Below are 26,352 nucleotides of genomic sequence, written 5' to 3'. Positions count from 1 at the left end.
AAACATTAACTATCACCAGGACAGTTGAACCACACACCTCCAGCCTTAAAAACAGCCTTAAACAAGGCAGGCAACTTGAAATGGTCCTAAACGGCTGACTCATATGTGGCTCTCTTGATCATTACTGCCATATACAGAAACCCAATATCCCTTGTATTTTCTCTCTCTCTCGCTCCATACTATTTCCCATTGTACTCCATACTATTTCCCATAAGCATAGCTGTACCGTAGGATTTCACTGTAACAGCATTGAGGCCATAAATTACAGTGAAATACAGTGTGAGGAAGCGTGAGTTGCCACACCGACCCTGTGCATTCCTCTCTTCACTCTGAGAGGTTAAAAGGTGTCTCTGGGATACTGTTGGATATTTAGTGTGTCCCAAATGACACCCTATTCCACACATGGTGCACTGCTTTTGACCAGGGCCCTGGTCGAAAGTAGTACAACTATATAGGGAATATGGTGCCATTTGGGACACCGTTTTGAAGATTTAGAGTTGTAGAGATTTAGAGCCTCCTACCCACCACAGTGGTCTAGTCTCTGTGTAGAGAAACTGTATCTGGTCAGGTCAGAGACCGGAGGACCCAGAGCTAGCAGATGATCTAAGGCCCAAACAGCAGGACGGATGGATTAATGGAGGAAAGGAGGGAGGGATTGATGGAGGTATAGAGGATCCAGGGGGAGAACTAAAACAAACGTCAACCTATCCATTGTATCACAACTCTCTTTCTGCTTCTCTTTCTGTTTCTTTTTCTTTTCTTGTTTTACCAACAGGTGCTGGTGGGATACCCGCAGGAGCAGGCTACAAATCAGCTAAAACTGGGGGTGAGTAGAAAATACTTACTTTAATATCCTCCTCTAATAGTTGTCACTTAGCTGGACTAAGAGAGACTATCAGAACTCAGGATAAGACCCAGATGCAGTCAGCTAGAGTCACAGATGTTTATTGACCCAAACAGGGGGCAGGCAAAATGCAGGTCAAAGGCAGGCAGAGGTCTGTAATCCAGGGCAGTCAATAAGGTAAAGAACAGCAGGCAGGCTTGGGATCAGGACTGGCAGAGGTTCGTAAATGGGTCAGAGTCGGCCAGGTACAGAAAGGCTTTCAGGCTCGGGGTCAGGGCAGGCAGAATGTTCAAAACCGGGGAAACTAGGAAACAGAATTTGAGAAAGCACGGAGACAGGAAAACACGCTGGTAAGACCTGACAAGACGAACTGGAAACAGACAAGCAGAGAACACAGGTATAAATACACTGGGGATAATGAAGAAGATGGACAACAACCGGGAGGGGGGTGGAGACAAGCACAAAGACAGGTGAAACAGATCAGGGTGTGACAGACGCCATCTATGCTGCTGCTGAGACCTACAGTAATTAGGGTTTTCACAACCACAACATTGTCACAGAGCTTTAGCTCCCTGTCTTGCGTGCAGGCCAGGGGACTAAACTGGGTTACATGCACCAGGGCCACTCTCATCACAGCCACTCACATAGAGAGATATCGAGAGTGGCTACTATATCTGGTCTTATTACGCTGTCAGAACAGAGACAGCAGCATGCGTTGTAGTGAGGTGCGTACTGGCGGCAGAGAAGTCAGGCGCAGGAGAGAGAAAACCGATTTACAACGGTCAACGGTCAACAGAACAATACAATAAATGGGTCAAACAAAACCCGGTAAATACCAGCATGCCTTCCAAAAGCACTACAAGAAACAATTACCGACAAGGACATGGGGGGGAACAAGAGGGTTAAATACACAACAAGTAATTGATGGAATTGGAACCAGGTGTGATGGAAGACAAGACAAAACCAATGGAAAATGAAAAGTGGATCAGCGATGGCTTGAAGGTCGGTGACTTCGAACGCAGAACACCGCCCGAACAAGGAGAGGGACCAACTTCGGCAGAAGTCGTGACATGCATGCTGAACACCCTGACCACTACAGTACACCACATTAACTACCACAACGTCACACTTTTTAAGTCAGTGTGTAGCTATCTCACAAAACTGCTGGAATAGAATAGGCATAGTTTTGCATGGTTTAGCCTACATCTGCGAAATGACTCTCGTTCCATCTCGGAAAGCCTACAGTGTGAGTTCTCCTCCACTCCACCACATGGCCAGAAGCTAAGCTAATAGTTTAGTTATTGTGTTGGTTCTAATGACACTCTTGTTGTTGGGTAAACACAGTGCTCAGAAACAACCACTGTCATTAAGTCTGGTTTAACAAGGTGTTCAGGGAGTTAGACTGTTCTCCTCACACCTATAAAACCACAGTGTGCTGTCATGGTCCCCATCTGGGTGTGTTCTGTGTTGCTGTCAGGGAATGGCTATGGAGTGAGGGAAGTGTTGAGTTATAAGCTTACATACTGTAAGTGTTATTGATGATGATGATGATAGTGATGACAAAGGTGACAAAGATGATAGTGATTACAAAAACCTGTTGCCTAACCAGACCTTATGTTTCCCCTAGCTGGTGGATATGGAGGACGGGGTGGTGTTGGTGCTGGAGGTCTGGTCCCTGGTGGCGGGGCTGGAGGCATAGGAGCGTTAGGCCTCGGAGGAGGAGGTGTGTACTCATCTACAGAACATTGAAAGTTGAGACTTTAACATGTATTTTAAAGCCCTTGCACTGTCAACTATAGCACTATGTTTGACTGTGCAGTGTCAATGATGAAATGAAATATGTTTATTCAACGTTAGTGTATTTTTATTTTAGTGGATCATTTGTAGATTAATTATTTGGTGCTTTGTTCAACAGGAGCCGGTGGAAAAGGCCCCAAACCTGGTAAGCTATCTGCTCCAACCATTTTGTACAGTTCTGTAGAAGTCACAAGGCAGGTACCAGTACTGTACCAGACTATTCTGGTAGTTTCAAGTCAGAGTATCCTGTTATGCTTTTAACTAGGAAAATTCCTCTAGTACATTGTTGTCTAAGAAATCTTACTGAAGTGTTTTAAAAAGGAAGGGAATTAGAGTTATTACTGATAGGAGGAAGTGGGTGGTGTAGTTATTTGCTAATACTGTATGTATAGAATGCATTAGAGTGCATGTCAATGACGGGCGAAACCTGAAGTGTAGCGTATTGCATACTGTTGTTCAATGAAGGGCTACCTCTCTTGACGGACTGTCAGCCACATCTCCCTTATCACCCCTATGTTTTAATCGTGGCTGAGTCTCCCTGGTTTGGCAGCTGTTTGGGAAGTCCTGTCTAGGGTGTGACCCGGTGCTTTCCACGTCTCCTCCATCCCTCAACCGCTGCTCCACACTTCCATCCCTCCAACACTATATCCCATCACCCTTTCCTCAACCCCTAGATGTCCCAGACTGAGTGATGATTGGTGGTGTGAACTCCCATCATCGCCGCCCCAACACAATGGTGCCAACGTGTTGATGAATATTTTTGTAACGTTAGGCCGACACAATATCTGGAAACCTCCTTGTTGAAGTTTTGCCACTGCCCTCTCTACTGATAGTGTACTGTAAATATTGTTTTTGCGCTATTCCAGTGTGGAGCACAGTATTAGGGGATTAGTCATGTTAAGCCATTATTTAATTTCCTAAACCAGAGGTGATTACATCTAGGCCACTACCGCGGCTGTGTGCTTAGAGAGATAAGGAATAGAATAATATTCTTAAAGTCTGATAAGATTTAGAACAGATTGCTGTAGGCTCCTTGAAGACTGAGTTTTTTCCTCCGTCTCTCGAACAAGTCATTGAGTTTCAGAAATCTGTTTTGTGAAAGCATCCTAATATTGGATATTAGGTAGAAGTTGACTTTGGCTGGGGTCGCCAGCGCTGCAGAGCTCGGCTTGGGAAGTATAATGCTTTGGCTTTTGTAAGAGTTAGAGTTCTCTCTCGCTCTTTCTCGCTTCTCTCTCTCTCTCTCTCTGTCTCTCTCTCTCTCTCTCTCTTCCTCCCTCCCTCCCTCTCTCTCAGGGCATCTAAGGCCGAAATTAGATTATTGCTCCCAGTCCCTTCAAACAGGCAATGTGGGAAAATATATGGGGCAGGTCGAACAGGAACTGTCCATTTGAACGAGAACAAGAGACAACCTTACAGCTGTAATTTGTTAAATATTTTGCTCTGCAAGGGCTTTTCATGCAAGGTGACTTTTTTACATTTGAGATGTATCCATTCCAACAGCTGAGGTGTTGACTGAAGCAATCCAGATTTGGTGTTTCACTCGAGGGCACATGGGCTGGAACCAGCTAACTTTCTACACAAAGAAATCAAGTTTCCATTACAAACACAGAGCAACGTTTCCCTAAGTTGAGGTCTCACAAAACCAGGGCGGTTTGGATCCATACAGATCATTTAGCCTTTGTTTAGATGGTAATGTGTTCTGATAGTTAGCTGAGGTACTGTAGCTACACACTAACAGGGACAACGTTTAAGGAAACCGAACGCAGAAAGGCATGCAGGCAAGGGGAGGGTTACCCTGTCCATTGACCTGTTGAACGATGATTCTATCCTGAGCTAAAACAATGTGGCTTTTAAACCAGACACCTGTTGCTTTCTAGTATTCTCATGTGGATTCTTTCCCCTGCCGAGACCCATTTCTCATCATAACCTCTCTGGTGATTGAAGCTTGAAGTGGAGCATCAGCTGCACATATCAGACACACACCTTGGCCCTGGCACACACTCAGGCACATACTCAGGCACACACAAACACACACACACACACACACACACACACACACACACACACACACACACACACACACACACACACACACACACACACACACACACACACACACACAACACACACACACACACACCTTGGCCCTGACAGAGAACAGCAGCTGGTGATCAAAGTGGCGTGACAGCTGAATCATTGTCAGACGCGTGCCAAGCCTTGTAAAACGCTAGACTACTAAATGAATTGTGAATCCTGTCAGCATTAACATTTGACGAGTGTGTGTGCATTGGACGAGTCGGACCAGAGAAAAGAGAGCAGCTGGGCCCTGGACCTGGGCTCATCATTCCCCCCTAAAGCTAAGGTGAATTACTCCTACATACCGTGTTGCTTTGCCAAACCTGGACAAAACTTCTTACACGTTTTGAGACTGCATAACAAGAAAGATGGACAACATCGGTGTTTTTACAGTAGTACTGTAATTTCACTACGGGAAAAATATAGAATGTTTATCAAAGGTTAACTCTCGGTGGACTGAAGGATTAAGGGTGACACTCGAAGGAAGCGATGTGCTGCAGGCTCTCTGTATATTCTCTCCTTATACTGTAGGTCAGGACTGCAAGTCACTCTTCATAGGGCAAGGCTGCAGATCACACCTCATAGGTCAGGGCTGCAGGTCCCTCCTAATAGGGCAAGGCTGCAGATCACTCCTCATAGGTCAGGGCTGCAGGTCCCTCCTAATAGGGCAAGGCTGTAGATCACTCCTCATAGGTCAGGGCTGCAGGTCCCTCCTAATAGGGCAAGGCTGCAGATCACTCCTCATAGGTCAGGGCTGCAGGTCACTCTTAATAGGTCAGGGCTGCAGGTCCCTCCTAATAGGTCAGGGCTGCAGGTCACTCTTAATAGGTCAGGGCTGCAGGTCACTCCTAATAGGTCAGGGCTGCAGGTCACTCTTAATAGGTCAGGGCTGCAGGTCACTCCTCATAGGTCAGGGCTGCAGGTCCCTCCTAATAGATCAGGGCTGCAGGCACTCCTCATAGGGCAAGGCTGCAGGTCCCTACTAATAGATCAGGGCTGCAGGCACTCCTCATAGGTCCGCAGGCACTCCTAATAGATCAGGGCTGCAGGTCACTCTTTATAGGTCAGAGCTGCAGGTCACTCTTTATAGGTCAGGGCTGCAGGTCACTCTTTATAGGTCAGGGCTGCAGGTCACTCTTTATAGGTCAGAGCTGCAGGTCACTCGTCATAGGTCAGGGCTGCAGGTCACTCATAGGTCAGGGCTGCAGGTCACTCCTCATAGGTCAAGGCTGCAGGTCAGACTGTACTGTACACAGCTGGGCTGACCTACTGTCTCTTTTAGTCTGGAAGGAACTTCTGACTCAAAAGACTCCACATTATGATATTGCAAAATGAAGCAGTGAAACATTGGAGGGTGTTTCCCTGCTTGTGAGCTTCCTTGGTTTTGAAAAACAAAGACCGGCCTTAAGCTCTATCTTTATCCTTTGAAGAAGGGATGTTTGTAGAAGCAGGGATGAGTGTCCTAACATGACTTCAGCTCCATGTGAAACTAAGTTTAATGGTGGAAGAGAAAAGGAGAGGCTCAGAGAGATGAGAGAGGATGGGTTTGAGAAAAATATTTTTTATCATATTTTATTTAACCAGGTAGGCCAGTTAAGAACAAGTTCTCATTTACAAATGCGACCTGGCCAAGATAGTTCAAAGCAGTGCGACACAAACAGAGTTACACATGAGATAAACACACGTACAGTCAATAAATAGAAAAGTACGTTTACAGTTTGTGAAAATGTAGTAAGGTTAGGGAGATAAAGCAATAAATAGGCCATAGTGGGTGAAATAATTACAATTCAGCAATTAAACAGAAAATGAATGTGCAAGTAGAGTTACTGGGAAGCAAAGGAGCAAAAAAATAAATAACAATATGGGGATGAGGTAGTTGGGTAGGCTATTTACAGATGAGCTATGTACAGGTGCAATGATCAGTAAGCTGCTCTGATCGCTGATGCTTAAAGTTAGTGAGGGAGATATAAGTCTCCAGCTTCAGTGATTTTTGCACTTCGGTCCCGTCATTGGCAGCAGAGAACTGGAAGGAAAGGCGGCCAAAAGAGGAGTTGACTTTGGGGGTGACCAGTGAAATATACCTGCTGGAGTGCGTGCTACAGGTGGGTGCTGCTATGGTGACTGAGATAAGGCGGGGCTTTACCTAGCAAAGACGTATAGATGACCTGGAGCCAGTGGGTTTGGCGACGAATATGTAGCAAGGGTAAGCCAACAAGAGCATACATGTAACGATTTTCATTTGTGGAATAAGGTGAAGAAACCCAAAGTGCAGCGTGGTACGTATCCATAATACTTTTAATCAAAAATCAATACACGAACAAAAACAACAAAACAATAAACAAACAGTTCTGACAGGTGCAACAAACACTAACCAGAAAATAACTACCCACAACCATAGTGGGAAAACAGGCTGCCTAAGTTGCCAGCTGCCTCTGATTGGGAACCATACCAGGCCAAACACATAGAGATAGAAACACAAAACATAGAATGCCCACCCCAACTCATGCCCTGACCAAACTAAAAGAGACATAATAAAGGAACTAAGATCAGGACGTGACAGTACCCCCCCCCCCCCCAAAGGTGCGGACTTCGGCCGCAAAACCTAAACCCATAGGGGAGGGTCTGGGTGGGCATCTGTCCGCGGTGGCGCGGGACGTGGACCCCACTCCACCATAGTCTTGGCCCACTTAAGCCCCGAATAGACGGGCGACTCTGGCAGCGCCGGAGAGAAGGGCGACTCTGGCAGCGCCGGAGAGAAGGGCGACTCTGGCAGCGCCGGAGAGAAGGGCGACCCTGGCAGCTCCTGACTGACGGGCGGGAGACTCTGGCAGCTCCTGACTGACGGGCGGGAGACTCTGGCAGCGCCTGACTGACGGGCGGGAGACTCTGGCAGCGCCTGACTGACGGGCGGGAGACTCTGGCAGCGCCTGACTGACGGGCGGGAGACTCTGGCAGCGCCTGACTGACGGGCGGGAGACTCTGGCAGCGCCTGACTGACGGGCGGGAGACTCTGGCAGCGCCTGACTGACGGGCGGGAGACTCTGGCAGCGCCCACCCCAACTCACACCCTGACCAAACTAAAATAGAGACATAATAAAGGAACTAAGGTCAGGACGTGACAATACAGGTTGCAGTGGTGGGTAGTATTTGGGGCTTTGGTGACAAAACGGATGGCACTGTGACAGACTACATCCAATTTGCTGAGTAGAGTGTTGGAGGCTATTTTGTAAACTACATCGCCAAAGTCGAGGATCGGTAGGATAGTCAGTTTTACAAGGGTATGTTTTGCAGCATGAGTGAAGAATGATTTGTTGCGAAATAGGAAGCAGATTCTAGATTTAATTTTGGATTGGAGATGCTTAACTTGAGTCTGGAAGGAGAGTTTACAGTCTAGCTAGACACTTAGGTATTTGTAGTTGTCCACATAAGTCAGAACCGTCCAGAGTAGTGATGCTAGACGGGCTGGCGGGTGCGGGCAGTGATCGGTTGAAGAGCATGCATTTAGTTTTGCTAGCATTTAAGAGCAGTTGGAGGCCACTGAAGGAGTGTTGTATGGCATTGACACTCGTCTGGAGGTTTGTTAAGACAGTCTCCAAAGAAGGGCCAGAAGTATACAAAAAGGTTCAGACAACAGGCCCTCCAATTTGACACACTGAACTCTATCTGAGAAGCAGTTGGTGAACCAGGCTAGGCAGTCATTTGAGAAACCAAGGCTGTTGAGTCTGCCGATAAGAATACTGTGATTGAGTCGAAAGCCTTGGCCAGGTCGATGAATACGGCTGCACAGTATTGTCTTTTATTGATGGCGGCTATTATATCATTTAGGACCTTGAACGTGGCTTAGGTGCACCCATGACCAGCTCGGAAACCAGATTGCATAGCGGAGAAGGTACGGTGGGATTCGAAACAGTTAACCTGACTTTAGAAAGTCAGGGTAGGATAGATATAGGTCTGTAACAGTTTTGGTCTTGTCATGTATTGTCATGTTGTGTCTTTCTGTCCTTTCCTTTCACCCTGTCTCCCTCTGCTGGTCGTATTAGGTTACCTTTTCTCCCCCGCTTTCCCCCAGCTGTTCCTTGTCTCCTCTGACTACCTCATCCACCCCTTTTCCCACCTGTTCCCTTTTTCCCTCTGATTAGGTCCCTATATCTCTCTCTGTTTCTGCTCCTGTCTTTGTCGGATTCTTGTTTGTTGTGTTTCATGCCTGAACCAGACTATCGTCATGTTTGCTGTAACCTTGTCCTGTCCTGTCGGAATCTGCCGGTCTATCTGAGCCTACCTATGTTTGGTTATTAAAGAAGCTCTGTTTAAGTTAATTCGCTTTTGGGTCCTCATTCACTCACCGTAACAGAAGAATCCGACCAAGAATGGACCCAGCGACTTCGGATCCTCTCCACTCAGCCGTCGGGATCCAGGGAGCGATGCTAGGCAGACACGAGCAGGAATTGTCTGCTGCTCGACATGCCGTTGAGACCCTGGCCACCCAAGTCTCCAACCTCACAGAACAGGTTCACCATCTCCGCCTCGATCCACCGGCCACTTCCAGGGCTTTCGAATCTCCGGAGCCCAGAATCAATAACCCGCCGTGTTACTCTGGGGAGCCCACTGAATGCCGCTCGTTCCTCACCCAGTGTGATATTGTGTTTTCTCTCCAGCCCAACACTTACGCCAGGAGCACTGCTCGTGTCGCCTACGTCATATCTCTCCTTACTGGACGGGCTCGTGAGTGGGGCACGGCAATCTGGGAGGCAAGGGCTGAGTGTACTAACCAGTATCAGGACTTTAAGGAGGAGATGATACGGGTTTTTGATCGATCTGTTTTTGGGGAGGAGGCTTCCAGGGCCCTGTCTTCCCTATGTCAAGGCAATCGATCCATAACAGACTACTCTATTGAGTTTCGCACTCTTGCTGCCTCCAGTGGCTGGAACGAGCCGGCTTTGCTCGCTCGTCTTCTGGAGGGTCTCCGCGCAGAGGTAAAGGATGAGATTCTCTCCCGGGAGGTTCCTTCCAGCGTGGATTCCTTGATTGAACTCGCTATTCGCATTGAGCGACGGGTTGATCTTCGTCACCGAGCTCGTGGAAAGGAGCTCGCGCTCTCCGTTGTCCCCCTCTCCGCATCACTACCATCTTCCTCTGCCGGCTCGGGAGCTGAGCCTATGCAGCTGGGAGGTATCCGCATCTCGACTAAGGAGAGGGAACGGAGAATCACCAACCGCCTCTGTCTCTATTGCGGTTCTGCTGGTCATTTTGTCACTTCATGTCCAGTAAAAGCCAGAGCTCATCAGTAAGCGGAGGGCTACTGGTGAGCGCTACTACTCCTGTCTCTCCTTCAAGATCCTGCACTACCTTGTCGGTCCATCTACGCTGGACCGGTTCCTCAGCTTCCTGCAGTGCCTTAATAGACTCTGGGGCGGAGGGCTGTTTTATGGACGAGACCTGGGCTCGGGAACATGACATTCCTCTCAGACAGTTAAGGGAGTCCACGGCCTTGTTCGCCCTGGATGGTAGTCCTCTCCCCAGGATTCAGCGTGAGACGCTACCTTTAACCCTCACTGTTTCTGGTAATCATAGCGAAACCATTTCTTTTTTAATTTTTCGTTCACCTTTTACACCTGTTGTTTTGGGCCATCCCTGGCTAGTTTGTCATAATCCTTCCATTAATTGGTCTAGTAATTCTATCCTCTCCTGGAACGTCTCTTGTCATGTGAAATGTTTAATGTCTGCTATCCCTCCTGTTTCCTCTGTCTCTTCTTCACAGGAGGAGCCTGGTGATTTGACAGGGGTGCCGGAGGAATATCACGATCTGCGCACAGTGTTCAGTCGGTCCAGGGCCACCTCTCTTCCTCCACACCGGTCGTATGATTGTAGTATTGATCTCCTTCCGGGAACCACTCCCCCCCGGGGTAGACTATACTCTCTGTCGGCTCCCGAACGTAAGGCTCTCGAGGATTATTTGTCTGTAGCTCTTGACGCCGGTACCATAGTCCCCTCCTCCTCTCCCGCCGGAGCGGGGGTTTTTTTTGTCAAGAAGAAGGACGGGTCTCTGCGCCCCTGCATAGATTATCGAGGGCTGAATGACATAACAGTGAAGAATCGTTATCCGCTTCCTCTTATGTCTTCAGCCTTCGAAATCCTGCAGGGAGCCAGGTTTTTCACTAAGTTGGACCTTCGTAACGCTTACCATCTCGTGCGCATCAGGGAGGGGGACGAGTGGAAGACGGCGTTTAACACTCCGTTAGGGCACTTTGAATACCGGGTTCTTCCTTTCGGCCTCGCTAACGCTCCAGCTGTCTTTCAGGCATTAGTCAATGATGTCCTGAGAGACATGCTGAACATCTTTGTTTTCGTTTACCTTGACGATATCCTGATTTTTTCACCGTCACTCCAGATTCATGTTCAGCACGTTCGACGTGTCCTCCAGCGCCTTTTAGAGAATTGTCTTTTTGTGAAGGCTGAGAAGTGCACTTTTCATGCCTCCTCCGTCACATTTCTCGGTTCTGTTATTTCCGCTGAAGGCATTAAGATGGATCCCGCTAAGGTCCAAGCTGTCATTGATTGGCCCGCCCCTAAGTCACGCATCGAGCTGCAGCGCTTTCTCGGCTTCGCGAACTTCTATCGTCGTTTCATCCGTAATTTCGGTCAGGTGGCAGCTCCTCTCACAGCCCTTACTTCTGTCAAGACGTGCTTTAAGTGGTCCGTTTCCGCCCAGGGAGCTTTTGATCTCCTCAAGAATCGTTTTACATCCGCTCCTATCCTTGTTACACCTGACGTCTCTAGACAGTTCGTTGTCGAGGTTGACGCGTCAGAGGTGGGCGTGGGAGCCATTCTTTCTCAGCGCTCCCTCTCTGACGACAAGGTCCACCCATGCGCGTATTTTTCTCATCGCCTGTCGCCGTCGGAACGTAACTATGATGTGGGAAACCGCAAACTGCTCGCCATCCGGTTAGCCCTAGGCGAATGGCGACAGTGGTTGGAGGGGGCGACCGTTCCTTTTGTCGTTTGGACTGACCATAGGAACCTTGAGTACATCCGTTCTGCCAAACGACTTAATGCGCGTCAGGCGCGTTGGGCGCTGTTTTTCGCTCGTTTCGAGTTCGTGATTTCTTATCGTCCGGGCTCTAAGAACACCAAGCCTGATGCTTTATCTCGTCTCTTCAGTTCTTCAGTAGCCTCCACTGACCCCGAGGGGATTCTCCCTGAGGGGCGTGTTGTCGGGTTGACTGTCTGGGGAATTGAGAGGCAGGTAAAGCAAGCGCTCACTCACACTCCGTCGCCGCGCGCTTGTCCTAGGAACCTTCTTTTCGTTCCCGTTCCTACTCGTCTGGCCGTTCTTCAGTGGGCTCACTCTGCCAAGTTAGCCGGCCACCCTGGCGTTCGGGGTACGCTTGCTTCCATTCGCCAGCGTTTTTGGTGGCCCACCCGGGAGCATGACACGCGTCGTTTCGTGGCTGCTTGTTCGGTCTGCGCGCAGACTAAGTCCGGTAACTCTCCTCCTGCCGGCCGTCTCAGGCCGCTTCCCATTCCCTCTCGACCGTGGTCTCACATCGCCTTAGATTTTGTCACCGGACTGCCTTCGTCAGCGGGGAAGACTGTTATTCTTACGGTTGTCGATAGGTTCTCTAAGGCGGCTCATTTCATTCCCCTTGCTAAGCTTCCTTCTGCTAAAGAGACGGCACAAATCATCATCGAGAATGTTTTCAGAATTCATGGCCTTCCGTCAGATGTCGTTTCGGACAGAGGTCCGCAATTCACGTCTCAATTTTGGAGGGAGTTTTGCCGTTTGATTGGGGCTTCCGTCAGTCTCTCTTCCGGCTTTCACCCCCAGTCTAACGGTCAAGCAGAACGGGCCAATCAGACTATTGGTCGCATCTTACGCAGTCTTTCTTTTCGCAACCCTGCGTCTTGGTCAGAACAGCTCCCCTGGGCAGAATACGCCCACAACTCGCTTCCTTCGTCTGCGACCGGGCTATCTCCTTTTCAGAGTAGCCTCGGGTACCAGCCTCCGCTGTTCTCATCTCAGTTCGCCGAGTCCAGCGTCCCCTCCGCTCAGGCTTTTGTCCAACGTTGCGAGCGCACCTGGAAGAGGGTCAGGTCTGCACTTTGCCGTTATAGGACGCAGACTGTGAGGGCTGCTAATAAGCGTAGAACTAAGAGTCCTAGATATTGTCGCGGTCAGAGAGTTTGGCTCTCCACTCAGAACCTTCCCCTTAAGACGGCTTCTCGCAAGTTGACCCCGCGGTTCATTGGTCCGTTCCGTATTTCTCGGGTCATTAATCCTGTCGCAGTTCGACTTCTTCTTCCGCGATACCTTCGTCGCGTCCACCCGGTCTTCCATGTCTCCTGTATCAAGCCCGTTCTTCGCGCCCCCGCTCGTCTCCCCCCCCCCCCCCCCATCCTTGTCGAGGGCGCACCCATCTACAGGGTCCGCAGGATTTTGGACATGCGTCCTCGGGGCCGTGGTCACCAGTACCTCGTAGATTGGGAGGGGTACGGTCCTGAGGAGAGGAGTTGGGTTCCCTCTCGGGACGTGCTGGACCGTGCGCTGATCGAGGATTTCCTCCGTTGCCGCCAGGTTTCCTCCTCGAGTGCGCCAGGAGGCGCTCGGTGAGTGGGGGGGGTACTGTCATGTATTGTCATGTTGTGTCTTTCTGTCCTTTCCTTTCACCCTGTCTCCCTCTGCTGGTCGTATTAGGTTACCTTTTCTCCCCCGCTTTCCCCCAGCTGTTCCTTGTCTCCTCTGACTACCTCATCCACCCCTTTTCCCACCTGTTCCCTTTTTCCCTCTGATTAGGTCCCTATATCTCTCTCTGTTTCTGCTCCTGTCTTTGTCGGATTCTTGTTTGTTGTGTTTCATGCCTGAACCAGACTATCGTCATGTTTGCTGTAACCTTGTCCTGTCCTGTCGGAATCTGCCGGTCTATCTGAGCCTACCTATGTTTGGTTATTAAAGAAGCTCTGTTTAAGTTAATTCGCTTTTGGGTCCTCATTCACTCACCGTAACAGGTCTAGAGTGTCACCCTCTTTGAAGAAGGGGATGACCACGGCAGCTTTCCAATCTTTAGGGATCTCAGACACTACGAAAGAGAGGTTGAACAGGCTAGGGGTTGCAGCAATTGCAGCAGATAATTTTAGAAAGAGAGGGTCCAGATTGTCTAGCCCAGCTGATTTGTAGGGATTTTTCAGCTCTTTCAGAACATCAGCTATCTGGATTTAGGTGAAGGAGAAACGAGGCTTGGGCAAGTTGCTGCGGGGGGTGCAGAGCTGTTGACCGGGGTAGGGGTAGCCAGGTGGAAAGCATGGCCAGGCGTAGAAAAAGGCATGTTGAAATTCTCGATTATCGTAGATTTATCGGTGGTGACAGTGTTTCCTAGCCTCAATGCAGTGGGTCACAGGGAGGAGGTGCTCTTATTCTCCATGGACTTTACAGTGTCCCAGAACTTTTTGGAGTTTTTGCTACAGGATGCACATTTCTGTTTGAAAAAGCTAGCCTTTGCTTTCCTAACTGCTTGTGTATATCGTGGGGGCTTTTCCCTGAAAAGTTGCATTTCGTGGGGGCTATTTGATGCTTATGCAGTACGCCACAGGATGTTTTTGTGCTGGTCAAGGCAGTCAGGTCTGGAGTGAACCAATGGCTATATCTGTTCTTAGTTCCTTTTTTGAACGGGGCATGCTTATTTAAGATGGCGAGAAAAGCACTTTTAAAGAATAACCAGGCATCCTCTACTGACGGAATGAGGTCAATAACCTTCCAGGATACCTGGGCCAGGTCGATTAGAAAGGCCTGCTCGCTGAAGTGTTTTAGGGAGATTTTGACAGTGATGAGAGGTGATCGTTTGACCGCGGACCCATTACGCACGCAGGCAATGAGGCAGTGATTGCTGAGATCCTGGTTGAAGACAGCAGACGTGTATTTAGAGGGCAGGTTGGTCAGGATGATATCTATGGTGCCCGTGTTTACCGATTTAGGGTTATACCTGGTAGGTTCCATGATAATTTGTGTGAGATTGACGATATCTAGCTTGAATTGTAGGACGGCCGGGGTGTTAAGCTTATCCCAGTTTAGGTCACCTAACAGTACAAACTCTGAAGATAAATGTGGGGCAAATAATTCACATATGGTTTCTAGGGCACAGCTGGGGGCTGAGGGGGGTCTATAACAAGCGGCAACATTGAGAGACTTATTTCTGGAAAGGTGGGCACAGACCTGGATAGCATGACAGAACTCTGCAGACTATCTCTGCAGTAGATTGCAACTCCTTCCCCTTTGGCAGTTCTAACTTGGCGGAACATTTTATAGTTAGGAATGGAAATGTTTGAATTTTTGGTGACCTTCCTAAGCCAGGATTCAGACACGGCTAGGACATCAGGGTTGGCGGAGTGTGCTAAAGCAGTGATTCAAAAAAACTTAGGGCGGAGGCTTCTGATGTTAACATGCATGAAACCAAGGCTTTTACGGTTACTGAAGTCAACAAATGATTGCGCCTGGGGAATAGGAGTGGAACTAGTGGCTACACGGCCTGGGTTAACCTCTACATCACCAGAGGAACAGAGGGGGTATAGGATAAGGGTACGGCTAAAGGCTATAAGAACTGGTCGTCTAGTGCATTGGGGACAGTGAATAAAAGGAGCAGATTTCTGGGCATGGTAGAATAGATTCAAGGCATAATGTACAGACAAGGGTATGGTAGGATGTGAGTACAGTGGAGGTAAATCTAGGCGTTGAGTGACGATGAGAGAGGTTTCGTCTCTAGAGGGACAAGTTAAGCCAGGTGAGGTCTCTGCATTTGTGTGGGGTGGGACAAAAGAGCTATCCAAGACATTTTGAGCGGGACTGAAGGCTCTACAGTGAAATAAAACAGTAAAAACTAGCCAAGACAGCAGTAGACAAGGCATATTGACATTAGAGAGAAGCATGAGGCAATCACAGGTGTTGATCAGGAGAGCTAAATTAACAACTTGGTAAATGGCGATGAACGGGCAGAGCGGGTCAGTTAGGTACATACAGGACCTGAGTTCGAGGCTGGGGCCGACAGGTAAACACAATGAGGTACAGTGTTATTGAAACAGTCCAGGGGGCATAAGCTGTGTAGCCGAGTGATCATATGGTCAAAAGAGCAGAAATAGGTGAGTCAGGGGGCTGTTCCATAGATAGAGGGATGATTGAGAGAGAGAAATGAGAGAATAACGGAATAACGAAAATAACATAGGGAGTAAGAAAGAAATTAAAGAAATTAGTCAAACCAAGAAAAAGAAAGTGAGTGAGAGAAATAGAGTTGAGGATGAGAGTGCTTAGCCAACAGAAAACGAGCTGGGAGATGCTAGGCTTTGTTTACTTCCCAAATGGCACACTATTCCCCATATAGTGCACTACTTTTGACCAGAGCCCTATGGGCACTTTTGACTAGAGCCCTATGTGCACTGGTCAAAAGTGTGCACTATAATTGGAATTGGGATGTATCCTTTGTCTCCTGGTGCACATTTTTCACATTAGCAGAGCTCAGACCTGTCCTCTGAGCTGTCATAGGGAATGTGCGTGTTTGGGAACACATTGATGGCCTTTGGCCCCTGAGGGTGTGTAATGAGCCCATCTTGTCAGAGACACCCTGGCCACACTGTCACAGACCACATCCCCCTGAAGGCCCTACCTCGCCCTATCTCCCATCATTCCCCTCCTCACCCCTTTGTACTTACTTACTCTCCACCAACCCTTCCCACCCCTCCTTCCCCTCTCCTCCTCACCCCATCCCCTCTCCGTCCCCTCCTTAAAGGAGCCCTTTCCTCACCCCCTGCTTCTCCTTCCCCTCTCATCACCTCCCTATCCTCTCCCACCGCTCCCCTCCCCTCATCCCCCATTCCCTATTTATCTTTTCCTGGAATGGCCTTCCACCAGCCAGAACTTGAGCCAGGCCTCCAGCCCTGAGACACTGAGGCCAATACTAGAGACGACAAGATTTTCATATCAGTAGGCTTAAAAGGGAACATAGCCCCAATATTTTTCATCCCTCAAGTTGTGTTTGTTGTTAGTTAGAGAGTTAGAAAGTTGGCTGTCAGAAGTTTCAAGGCATGGCATATGAGGGTGCGGAGAGACACAATGGGCTGGACCCTGGAGATGGAGGCGGTGGGAGCATGTGGGTCTGTGCAGGGGTGATGTCGTTGAACATTTTAATAAATGAGTAAAAAAAATATTTCAAAAGTTGTTTGTTATCCTTGTGAATGAGTCCACTGTGTCCAGCCCCAGTAAGATGGACTTTTAATTCAGAGGACTATCGATTCTGATGAGTTTTCTCACTGAATTTTATCTGTTGCTTTAATGTATCTTAAAGATGAAACTGAATGCTGGATTATGACAAAAGTTGACTTCCTTGTGCTACAAGTTACTATATTCAGTACCAGCTGTGTTCTCATGATGGTCTCTTTGTAGTTGTGTTCCTGTGGTCTTGTTCGTTGTGCTGACCATGTTCTCACAGTTATTAGCAGTTTGCGGTCAGTGGAAGATGACTCTCCCCATGTGTCTCCTGGCCAAGTCTCCTCAACCTCTCTCCCATGCACAGTCTGCCAGGGGTTCTGGACTGAAGCCTCCACCTCTCCCAAGTCTTTACGGTTTGCTGCCAGTGGGTCTGGAGCGAGCAGCCCTCTCCCCTGCCTTTACTGTTTCCCTCCCCTCCCCCTCTCCTACCCCTGCCAGTGTGTCTGTCTGTGCAGCCCCAACCTATCCCCTGCACATTGTCTGCCAGTGGCTCTGGTCTGAAGCGAGCAGCACTCTCCACATCCATCTGGCCGAGCAGCGTAAGTGTTGTTTATGCAGAGATGGAGAAATCTCTCTGCTCCCATTTCCCCAGACGTTCATTAAGCTAAATTGTCACTGGAACGACCTCGGTAACAGTCACTGTCAGACTAGGGGCTCTATTCAATCCGTATCGCTGAAGTTCAACGTTACAGTGTATATGTCAGCTCAATCAGAAATAACCTTTGCATTTCTATCGCACAATCTTTAATGCTTCAGCGATCCAGATTAAATAGAGCCCTAAACCACAGGCCTGAGTCTTCTGTTAGCTCATCAACAAAGTGCAAGACAATGGAGCCTGGAATAAGCATGTTATGAATCAATCATAGTTAAACTAGATAATTTAACTTGATGTTATCACCTTTCAGTTACTGGCCCAACATTCCTACCCGCCAGGCTACCTGCCGCCCCTAGATCGTGGCAGTGGGATTTGAACCCACACCTCCGTAGAGACTGGAGCATTAATCCAGTGCCTTAGACTGGTCGGCCACGCTACCCAGTATGAGAGATGGGTCATAATAATATCTCAGGAGTATACTACTGTATATCCCTAGACCCATCTCTCATACTGGCCAACACATCTACCTGTTTATTATGATATTATTGCAGTGCTCAGCCCTGGCACAGCAACTATGGCATTCCTGGCATTTCTGTACAGCACTTTGAGATATCAGCTGATGCACGAAGGGCTATATAAATACATTTGATTTGATTTGATTCCTTTGGACCAGGATGAAAACGTACCAGGATAGAGGCACGTCAGAACCTCTTACTCTCTCCTGTACAGAGCCTAAAGAAAGTCTGAGGAGAGCTAAAAAAAAAGGGGGAGAGCAGGAGGCTGTGTGGTCTGTTTGAATGGGAAAAGAGCAACGGGGTGACATACTATATGAATTGTGGCATAAACAATGATGTCATTCATCGCAAACTCAATGAGTGGATATGTCATGACTCATGACTCACGCAGCTCTGTGTGAATGAGCGAAACGGTAATCAAGTGTAATAACTTCTTTACATGAAGGCATGTGATTAGACAGATGTTGTCATGGTGAAATGGAGGATGGAGGTTTGGTGGGAAGGTTAGTTAAAAGCAGGCGGTGCTGGCGTGAAAGTTTATATGTAAGTGTGTGTGTTTGTGTGTGAGCGAGTGAATGTCACTAGGCAGGGCTAGGCTTGGCCCGGTGGCTTCTCTGTAATCCACATAAGTACAATGGATCGTTTTACAACAGCCTGTAAATTGGAGCATTCCGAAAGAGCTGCTCGCCCCCTCAGAGTGTGTGTGTAAATGTGTGTCTTGGTGTATTTGGGTGGGTATTAGCTAGTTTATGCAAACACGTGTGTCACTGCCAGGCTCGGCACAGAGTATACATCAACCGCAGGACAAACAAATCCGAACCTGGACCAATTCTTATAACGACCAAATGTAAATAACCAGAAAATAGGCTTGGGGGTCCAAAAAAATGCCTCCAATTCCTCCAGCTTTTATTCCATTCATTTGGGCCTAAACACTGGCTTAAGGCATAGACATAAACTGAATGAGAGATGCCCAGAGCCCTGGGTCTGAAACCACCACCACCCTGGCCTGTTTGTAGAAGCCAAAACTCCCTGACAGTTCAGTACTTGGGGTCCTCTGGCAGGGACATGGCTTTGGGACATCTCCATGGAAAGGAAGGAGAAAACGAAGGGCTCACCGCCAACTAAGAGCCTGGCTTGTTGTCACCGACCAGGGTAGTGTGTGTGTGTGCGTGTGTGTTTAATCAATCCAGCATGCCTCTTAGATCCGCTCCACATAGCTTCTTCATGACTGACAGCTTGGAGAACCTGGAAGTGACAAGGAGCAGGGGAGTTCACCAGAGGGAGAGAAAGGGGGATTAAGGAGGAGAGAAGGGGGGTGGGAAGAGAGATGATGGGGGAGCTACGGGGTGTCCCACTCACACCATCTGGAATCACCGCTTGTACCTAACGTCACTCTTCCTTGTCCTTCATTGTGCGCTAGAATGCACCATACCCACTACATCATCCTACATCATGATCATTTGATTACTGATACCATCGGCTGTAATGACAGCGCAAGACATCTATTATGATGTGTAATGTGCCTATAAAGTGGAATTTTACATCAGTCCACACCTGAGGCTGGGGGCTGGAGTCCACCTGTCAGTCACAGCTAACCACAGATTCTCCAAGGACATGAGAGCAGATTGTAGCTTTAATGTAATAGACATCCAAATGATTTCAGACTCACATCTTATCAGAACATCAGAGGACAATCTCAGACTGTGTCATTACTAGTGTTGGTTTTAGATCATGGCTGACTGTAAGCCTGGTTATCCTACCGTATCATCTATCCACATCCTTCCACATTCTCTAGCTATTCTATAGCGATCGGGCTGCTCAACATGCTCATACAGAGCCAGGGCTGGAAAAGTAGAAGCCTATAGCTCTGTTTGGCTCTACATTTATAATCTCTGGCCTCGATAATCTACCATGACTCCAGTCTCACACTCTTGTCATGTTTGTGAGGTCATTCTACTCCGCTGGAGACAGAGACAGCGAGGAAGAGGTCCCAGAGATCTCCTGGGCATTCCGGAGTTCTGAAGCTCCTATCCCAGGTCTCGCTCTCCGCTCTCACCGCCCTGCCTGCCGCCAGTTACCGAGGAACGCTGCCATGGAATTCTCCACTCTCTTAAATTAAACTCTTCACCAGCTCCAGCTGGTTCCGGGAGAGGGGGGATATCACAGGCTAGAAGTGAGAGAGTGGATCCATCTTTCTTTCCCTTCTCATGTTTGCCTCCCTCTGCCTGCCCCTTTTAACACAACAGGCCTGATCTGCAGAGCTGCTGTGACCCGATCACCAGACTAGACTAGATGAGAGAGACAGAGACAGAGACAGACAGACAGACGAGAACTCTTGATTGTTGGATTGCCTTGCCTAAACTATGTGGTAACAGATAGGAGAGAATAGGACAGCGTTTTAGAAACACTATTGAAATCAGACCCACTGTTCTCCGTTACATGACCCATACTGTAGCAACAGAATCGATGACCTGAAAGCACTCATTTGTTTCGCCAGTTTGTCTGGCCAGCTACAGTGATAATAATGCAGTTTAATGCATCATACTTTCGCTCTGTTTGAATGACAAATTGGTCCAATGTACCTATCACATACTACATAGACATTGGACCAATTTGTCATTCAAACAGAGCGAAAGTATGATGCATTAAACTGCATTATTATCACTTTATAATTTTCTGGCTCTGCCACTCTCTCTCTCTCCTGTGCTGTGCAGGATTGTTTTTCTGTCCCATCTGTCTTGTATTTAATGTCTTTGACCTTTTCACAGCTTCTCTCGCTCTCGGGTCCACTGCCGGTTTGGTTTCCATTAGCCCTATGGCTCTGCATGTCTCACCAAGACAGACAGCCATTTTGTCTCACGTACACTATAGTGACCTGTCAGTAATCTGCTAATTGAATGTCTTTACATCAAATAACAGTACCTTGGAGGAGAAACAGTGTGTTTCACAGCTAGTCAAGGTCAGGTCAACGGAGTTTCCATGTGTGCGGTTCATTACAGCAAACAAACTTGGGTCTTGCAGTACACTTGCTTCCAACAAGTTAATGTGTGAGCCAAGACAGGCATATGTGTGTGAACTGACATGCTGTAATATTATGCCTCAGACAAAGGCCTGCCTGTTGGAGCTGACAGCTTTGGGTAAATATGACTAAAACAACTTTTGTACTGAGCTCGTATGTGTCTCGATGATACATTTTGTAGAGGGTTGCCAGTGAGCAATGGTCCGGACAGAGCATGTTCTCTTAAAGAGAAAAATACATGACTTTGAGGGCATTACAGTTACTGTAGAGTAGCTTCCCTTTCAGCTGTTTTATACAAGTGAGATCCAGTGATGTTGGAGCCAGAAAAAAATGGAGTCCTGTGGTGACTGGGAAGGCCTTGCTGTCTCTACTGTCTTTGAACCTGGTGTGAGAGTCTGCCCACTCTTTCTTTCTTTCTTCTCTTTCTCCTTGCCTTCCCCCCTCTCTCTCGTGCTCTCTCTCTCTCAATTTCAATTTAAGGGGCTTTATTGGCATGAGAAACAAATGTTTACATTGCCAAAGCAAGTGAAATAGATAATAAACAAAAGTGAAATAAACAATACAAAATGAATAGTAAACATTACACTCACAAAAGTTCCAAAAGAAAAATGCATTTCAAATGTCATATATACAGTGTTGTAATGATGCTCTCTCTCGCTTTCTCTTGCTCACACACACACACACACACACACACACACACACAGTGTTCCCTAACAGGAAGGGTTGGTGGTGTCTGCCTTTCGTCTCCTGGTCTGTGATCAGAGGGTTCAGAGCAGCGTAGCAGGTGGCGGTCAACCCTGAGCGCTAAGCGAGTCTCACACAGCCAAAGAGAAAGAGAGAGAATGTGTGTGTGTCTCTCTCTCACACACACACATACCTCAGACTGGCCCGTGCTCCTCTCCTAAACAGAGAGCTGCCAGTGAGACATTCCAACCCTCTGTGCTGGTCTTTTGTCTCCTCTGAGAGCTATGAAAAACCAACAGCTTTGAGATAGACTGGCTGTCCAACCCCAGGCCAAGGGAGTGTACTGTACCATTTAGACTAATGAACGACCTGGTTTTGCCTCTTCCTCAGCCCTGTGCTGCCTCCTCCTCATCACCTCCTTGTTTCTAAGAATGTCGTTGGTTGAGCAATGGAATGAAAAGGTTTAAAGGAGGTGGATTAGTACGAGGCTGTTTAGCTTAGCGTCTGTCTCGCCTCTTCCTCCTCTTTCTCTACTCTCATCACCACGTGTCAGCTGTTGGTTGAGCAACGGGAGGTGGAGCACGGATAGGAGGAGATCTGGAGGACCTAGCTTAGTGTGGTGGGGATGTCAAGGCCTTGGCAGGACGTTGCCCACAATTGTTTTGACTAGAGGATGAAACCCTGTCTTGTTCTATCGCTACCCCTTTGCATTCCTCCTCGCCTCTCTTCTCTCTCTCCACTGCTGTCCGCGGACAGCTGGGCCATGTCCGGAATCATCTGCCTCCTCTCTACCCTCCTTTTCCCCTCTTCTCTCCCGCTGTTCTTGTCAACAATAAGAAACCCAAGCTGGAATATGACTTAATTTATGTATGATTACCATGTGGGAAGAATACATTTTTATCCCCATAGAGACTGTTGCAGCATGCCAAAAACCTGTTGCTGCAGCAGCCACTAGAGATTAGCTGTTCCTCTCTCAGCCTCTGACTCCCTCTAGTAGGCACAATCTGACATTACCACCACCAGCACTCCTTGAGACCTACTATATACAACCAAGTCAAACCTCTATTTTCTGTGCACAACCTACGCACTTCATGTGGATCTGAAATTATGTTCACTAATACTGGGTTGGATTAATAACCACACATGGCTTCTCTCCCCTCTCCTCAGCTGGTTATGGAGGAGGCTCGCCGTATGGAGGCTCGCCGTATGGAGGAGGTGGTGCTGGGGGCTACTTCCCTGGAGGTGGGCTGGGACAGAAGGCAGGACCCAAGCCAGGCTATGGGGCAGGAGGTGGACTACAACCAGGTACTGTACAGACAGAAGACATTTTCAAATCCATGCTTCTCTATCAATCAATCAATCAAATGTATTTATAAAGCCCTTTTTACATCAGCAGATGTCACAAAGTGCTATACAGCAACCCAGCCTAAAACCCCAAACAGCAAGCAATGCAGATGTAGAAGACCGGGTGGCTAGGAAAAGCTCCCTAGAAAGGCAGGAACCTAGGAAGAAATCTGGAGAGGAACCAGGCTCTGAAGGGTGGCCAGTCCTCTTCTGTCTGTGCCGGGTGGAGATTATAACAGTACATGGCCAAGTTGTTCAAACGTTCATAGATGACCAGCAGGGTCAAATAATAATAATCACAGTGGTTGTAGAGGGTGAAACATGTCAGCACCTCAGGAGTAAATGTCAGTTGGCTTTTCATAGCAGAGCATTCAGAGTTAGAGACAGCAGGTGCGGTAGAGATGGTAGCACGTCAGGTGATCAGGTCAGTGTTCCATAGTCACAGGCAGAACAGTTGAAACTGGCGCAGCATCACGACCAGGTGGACTGGGGACAGCAACCAGTCATCAGGCCAGGTAGTCCTGAGGCATTGTCCTCCGGGAGGGATGGACCAGCATTTGTCTACGTGATAGTATTGCAATTTACGTTTTAGCCATTTAGCAGACACTCTTATCCAGAGTGACTTACAATTAGTGCTTTCATCTTTAGATAGCTAGGTAAGATGTTTTGTATAAAAAACAAACATTTTATTGCCATTCAATAATGTTGCTATGGATTTATCTGTGTTGTGTAAAGCTATAAAACAACCAAACACACATAAATCACAACAAACTATAAACCAACCTACATTTTGTTTCTGTGTTTCTCTACAGGCTATGGCGGTGGTGGATTACAGCCAGGTCTTGGTGAGTGGCATGGGCACCATGTTAGCACCCAGGGTGAACTGAAATTGAAATCCTAGTCGCAGCAGCCATTTTAGAACTAGTGATCTAACACTCTCGAACTGTACAGCTTTCAATAACTTATATAGGTTTGTGTGCTCACATGCTGTGAGAAAAAATGTCACATCAATTGCATCCAAACTTTTGACATGATTTATAGATTGGTGTAGATTGTTAATATTAAACAATATTGCCTGAACTACGTTGTTTTACATGGAACCCAAACCGGCTGCACGTGTGCGCCATCGTGCATTCATTTATTTTGTTCCCCCACACCAAAACGTGATCAGGACACGCAGGTTAAAATATCAAAACAAACTCTGAACCAATTATATTAATTTGGGGACAGGTCGAAAAGCATTAAACATTTATGGCAATTTAGCTAGTTAGCTTGCACTTGCTAGCTAATTTGTCATATTTAGCTAGTTTGCTGTTGCTAGCTAATTTGTCCTGGGATATAAACATTGAGTTGTTATTTTACCTGAAATGCACAAGGTCCTCTACTCCGACAATTAATCCACACATAAAACGGTCAACCAAATCGTTTCTAGTCATCTCTCCTCCTTCCAGGCTTTTTCATCTTTGAACTTATATGGTGATTGGCATCTAAACTTTTATAGTATTACTACACCAACTGGCAACACAGTTCGTCTTTCAATCACCCACGTGGGTATAACCAATGAGGAGATGGCACGTAGGTACCTGATTCAATAAACCAATGAGGAGATGGGAGAGGCAGGACTTGCAGCGCGATCTGCATCAGAAATAGAAAGGAATTCTATTTTAGCCCTTGGCAACGCAGACGCTCGTTGACGTGCGCGAGCAGTGTGGGTGCAATAATTGAATGACAGATTTCAAAATGTATTTTGCAACGCTCGTGCACGCGACGCGAGCGGTGTGGTCAGCCTATTAGAGTATGTTCAATGAAGGGTATCATGGCCTAGCATTATGGCAAAGAGCCTGTGTTTAAATATTGGTTGGCAGTTGACAAGGCCCTCAGTCACAGGCCGATACAGCTCGTGCAATGCTCCTCAACCCTATCTTGACTCTTTTCATGGCATTCCAACAAAACAATCCCATTCCATCCAAACCCCTTTCAGTGAGAACAGCAGCATTCCTCTCCATTCTCTCTGTTGCCAGTCTTCCCTTGTTTCTCTGAATCCCTTCGTTCGTTCACCGCATACAAAAGGCACTGCGTAATGTCTGTTCCTTGGAGAGAAGGATTGGTGGATTTTAATATAGAAAGAGAAGGTTAAACAAATAAATTAAAACTTTTATCCCGACTGCCAAGCCCTCAAGAGCCAGAGCTGACAGCTAATTTCCTGCGTAGGGGATAACCAAAGAGCCAAAGAAATGAAGCATTTGATGAGGCAAGACAAATACCATGCATTATTGTGGTCTGTGTCCCAAATGGCACCCTATTCCCTACATAGTGTACTACTTTAGACCAGAGCCCTATGGGCCCTGGTCAAACGTTGTGCACTTTACACAGAATAGAGTGCCATAGAGCCTCTCTGCCTCTCAGAACAACTCTGGATAAACATTTGCATTGTCCACATTCTTTGATCACTGTGATGATGATGATGATGATGATGATGATGATGATGATGACAAACTCAAGGGGACCTGAAGGTGCAGGAACAGGAGCTGCAGTGCCCGTAGGAAATAAGAGACACACACAAAGCTGAAATCATGCCATCCAGTCCTACCTTTTCTCTTGACAATGTTCAATGTTTTATCATTATCCTCTAGAAGTGTAATGTACACTAGCTATGCTGATTCACAATATTGACGCGGGACTCACTAGTATGTGATTAGTTGTTACTATAGTATGTAATGTCTCTACTATGTGTCTCTTTCAGCCCCTGCTTTTCCTCAGACTGGCCAACCTGGAGGTGGGCTGGGACCAGGTGCCGGAAAAGGAAAGGCTCCAAAAGGAGGAGTACCAGGTGAGTGAGTGTTTATATAACTATGCACGTGTACAAAATATGATGAATGCTATTGGATGCCGTATAAAATCATTGATTGCATTGGTCTTTGCAGGTGTGGGGGTGCCTGGACTTTACCAAGGTGGCCAGGTGCCAGGACAAGGTGTGCCTATTCTCTTTCTCTGAAAGTCAAACCCACATAAATCACATTATATCAAATAATGTTTAACCATATCCTCCCTTCATGGATTTAATACAGGTTGATGTAACTCAGGGATTTGCATGCTGTGATATCCATTCATTTGCTAATTATCTGATCCCCTTTTCATATCTGCAGGGTTTGGTGGTCGTGGAGTGTTGCCCGGTGTGGCCACTGGGAACGGACTCAATCCCAAATCATGTAAGTCAATCATGCTTTT

The 26,352-nt window shown here is 47.6% G+C and overlaps 1 protein-coding gene across 38 annotated transcripts in view; it reads left to right on the top strand.

The window, feature by feature from the left end:
• Positions 1–26,352, top strand: part of LOC110507708 (elastin) — a 118,147-nt gene that overhangs the window by 18,527 nt on the left and 73,268 nt on the right. For all 38 annotated transcript variants that reach the window (XM_036965341.1, XM_036965358.1, XM_036965357.1 and 35 more), the window contains exons 3-10: positions 776–826; positions 2,472–2,567; positions 2,760–2,786; positions 22,948–23,085; positions 23,937–23,969; positions 25,868–25,954; positions 26,049–26,096; positions 26,271–26,333. In XM_036965341.1, the coding sequence (XP_036821236.1) occupies positions 776–826; positions 2,472–2,567; positions 2,760–2,786; positions 22,948–23,085; positions 23,937–23,969; positions 25,868–25,954; positions 26,049–26,096; positions 26,271–26,333 (543 nt within the window). The remainder of the gene's footprint in view (positions 1–775; positions 827–2,471; positions 2,568–2,759; positions 2,787–22,947; positions 23,086–23,936; positions 23,970–25,867; positions 25,955–26,048; positions 26,097–26,270; positions 26,334–26,352) is intronic.

This window comes from Oncorhynchus mykiss, chromosome 27, assembly GCF_013265735.2.
Source record: "Oncorhynchus mykiss isolate Arlee chromosome 27, USDA_OmykA_1.1, whole genome shotgun sequence".
Taxonomy (NCBI): Eukaryota; Metazoa; Chordata; class Actinopteri; order Salmoniformes; family Salmonidae; genus Oncorhynchus; species Oncorhynchus mykiss.
This window is presented reverse-complemented; position numbering and strand designations above follow the sequence as displayed.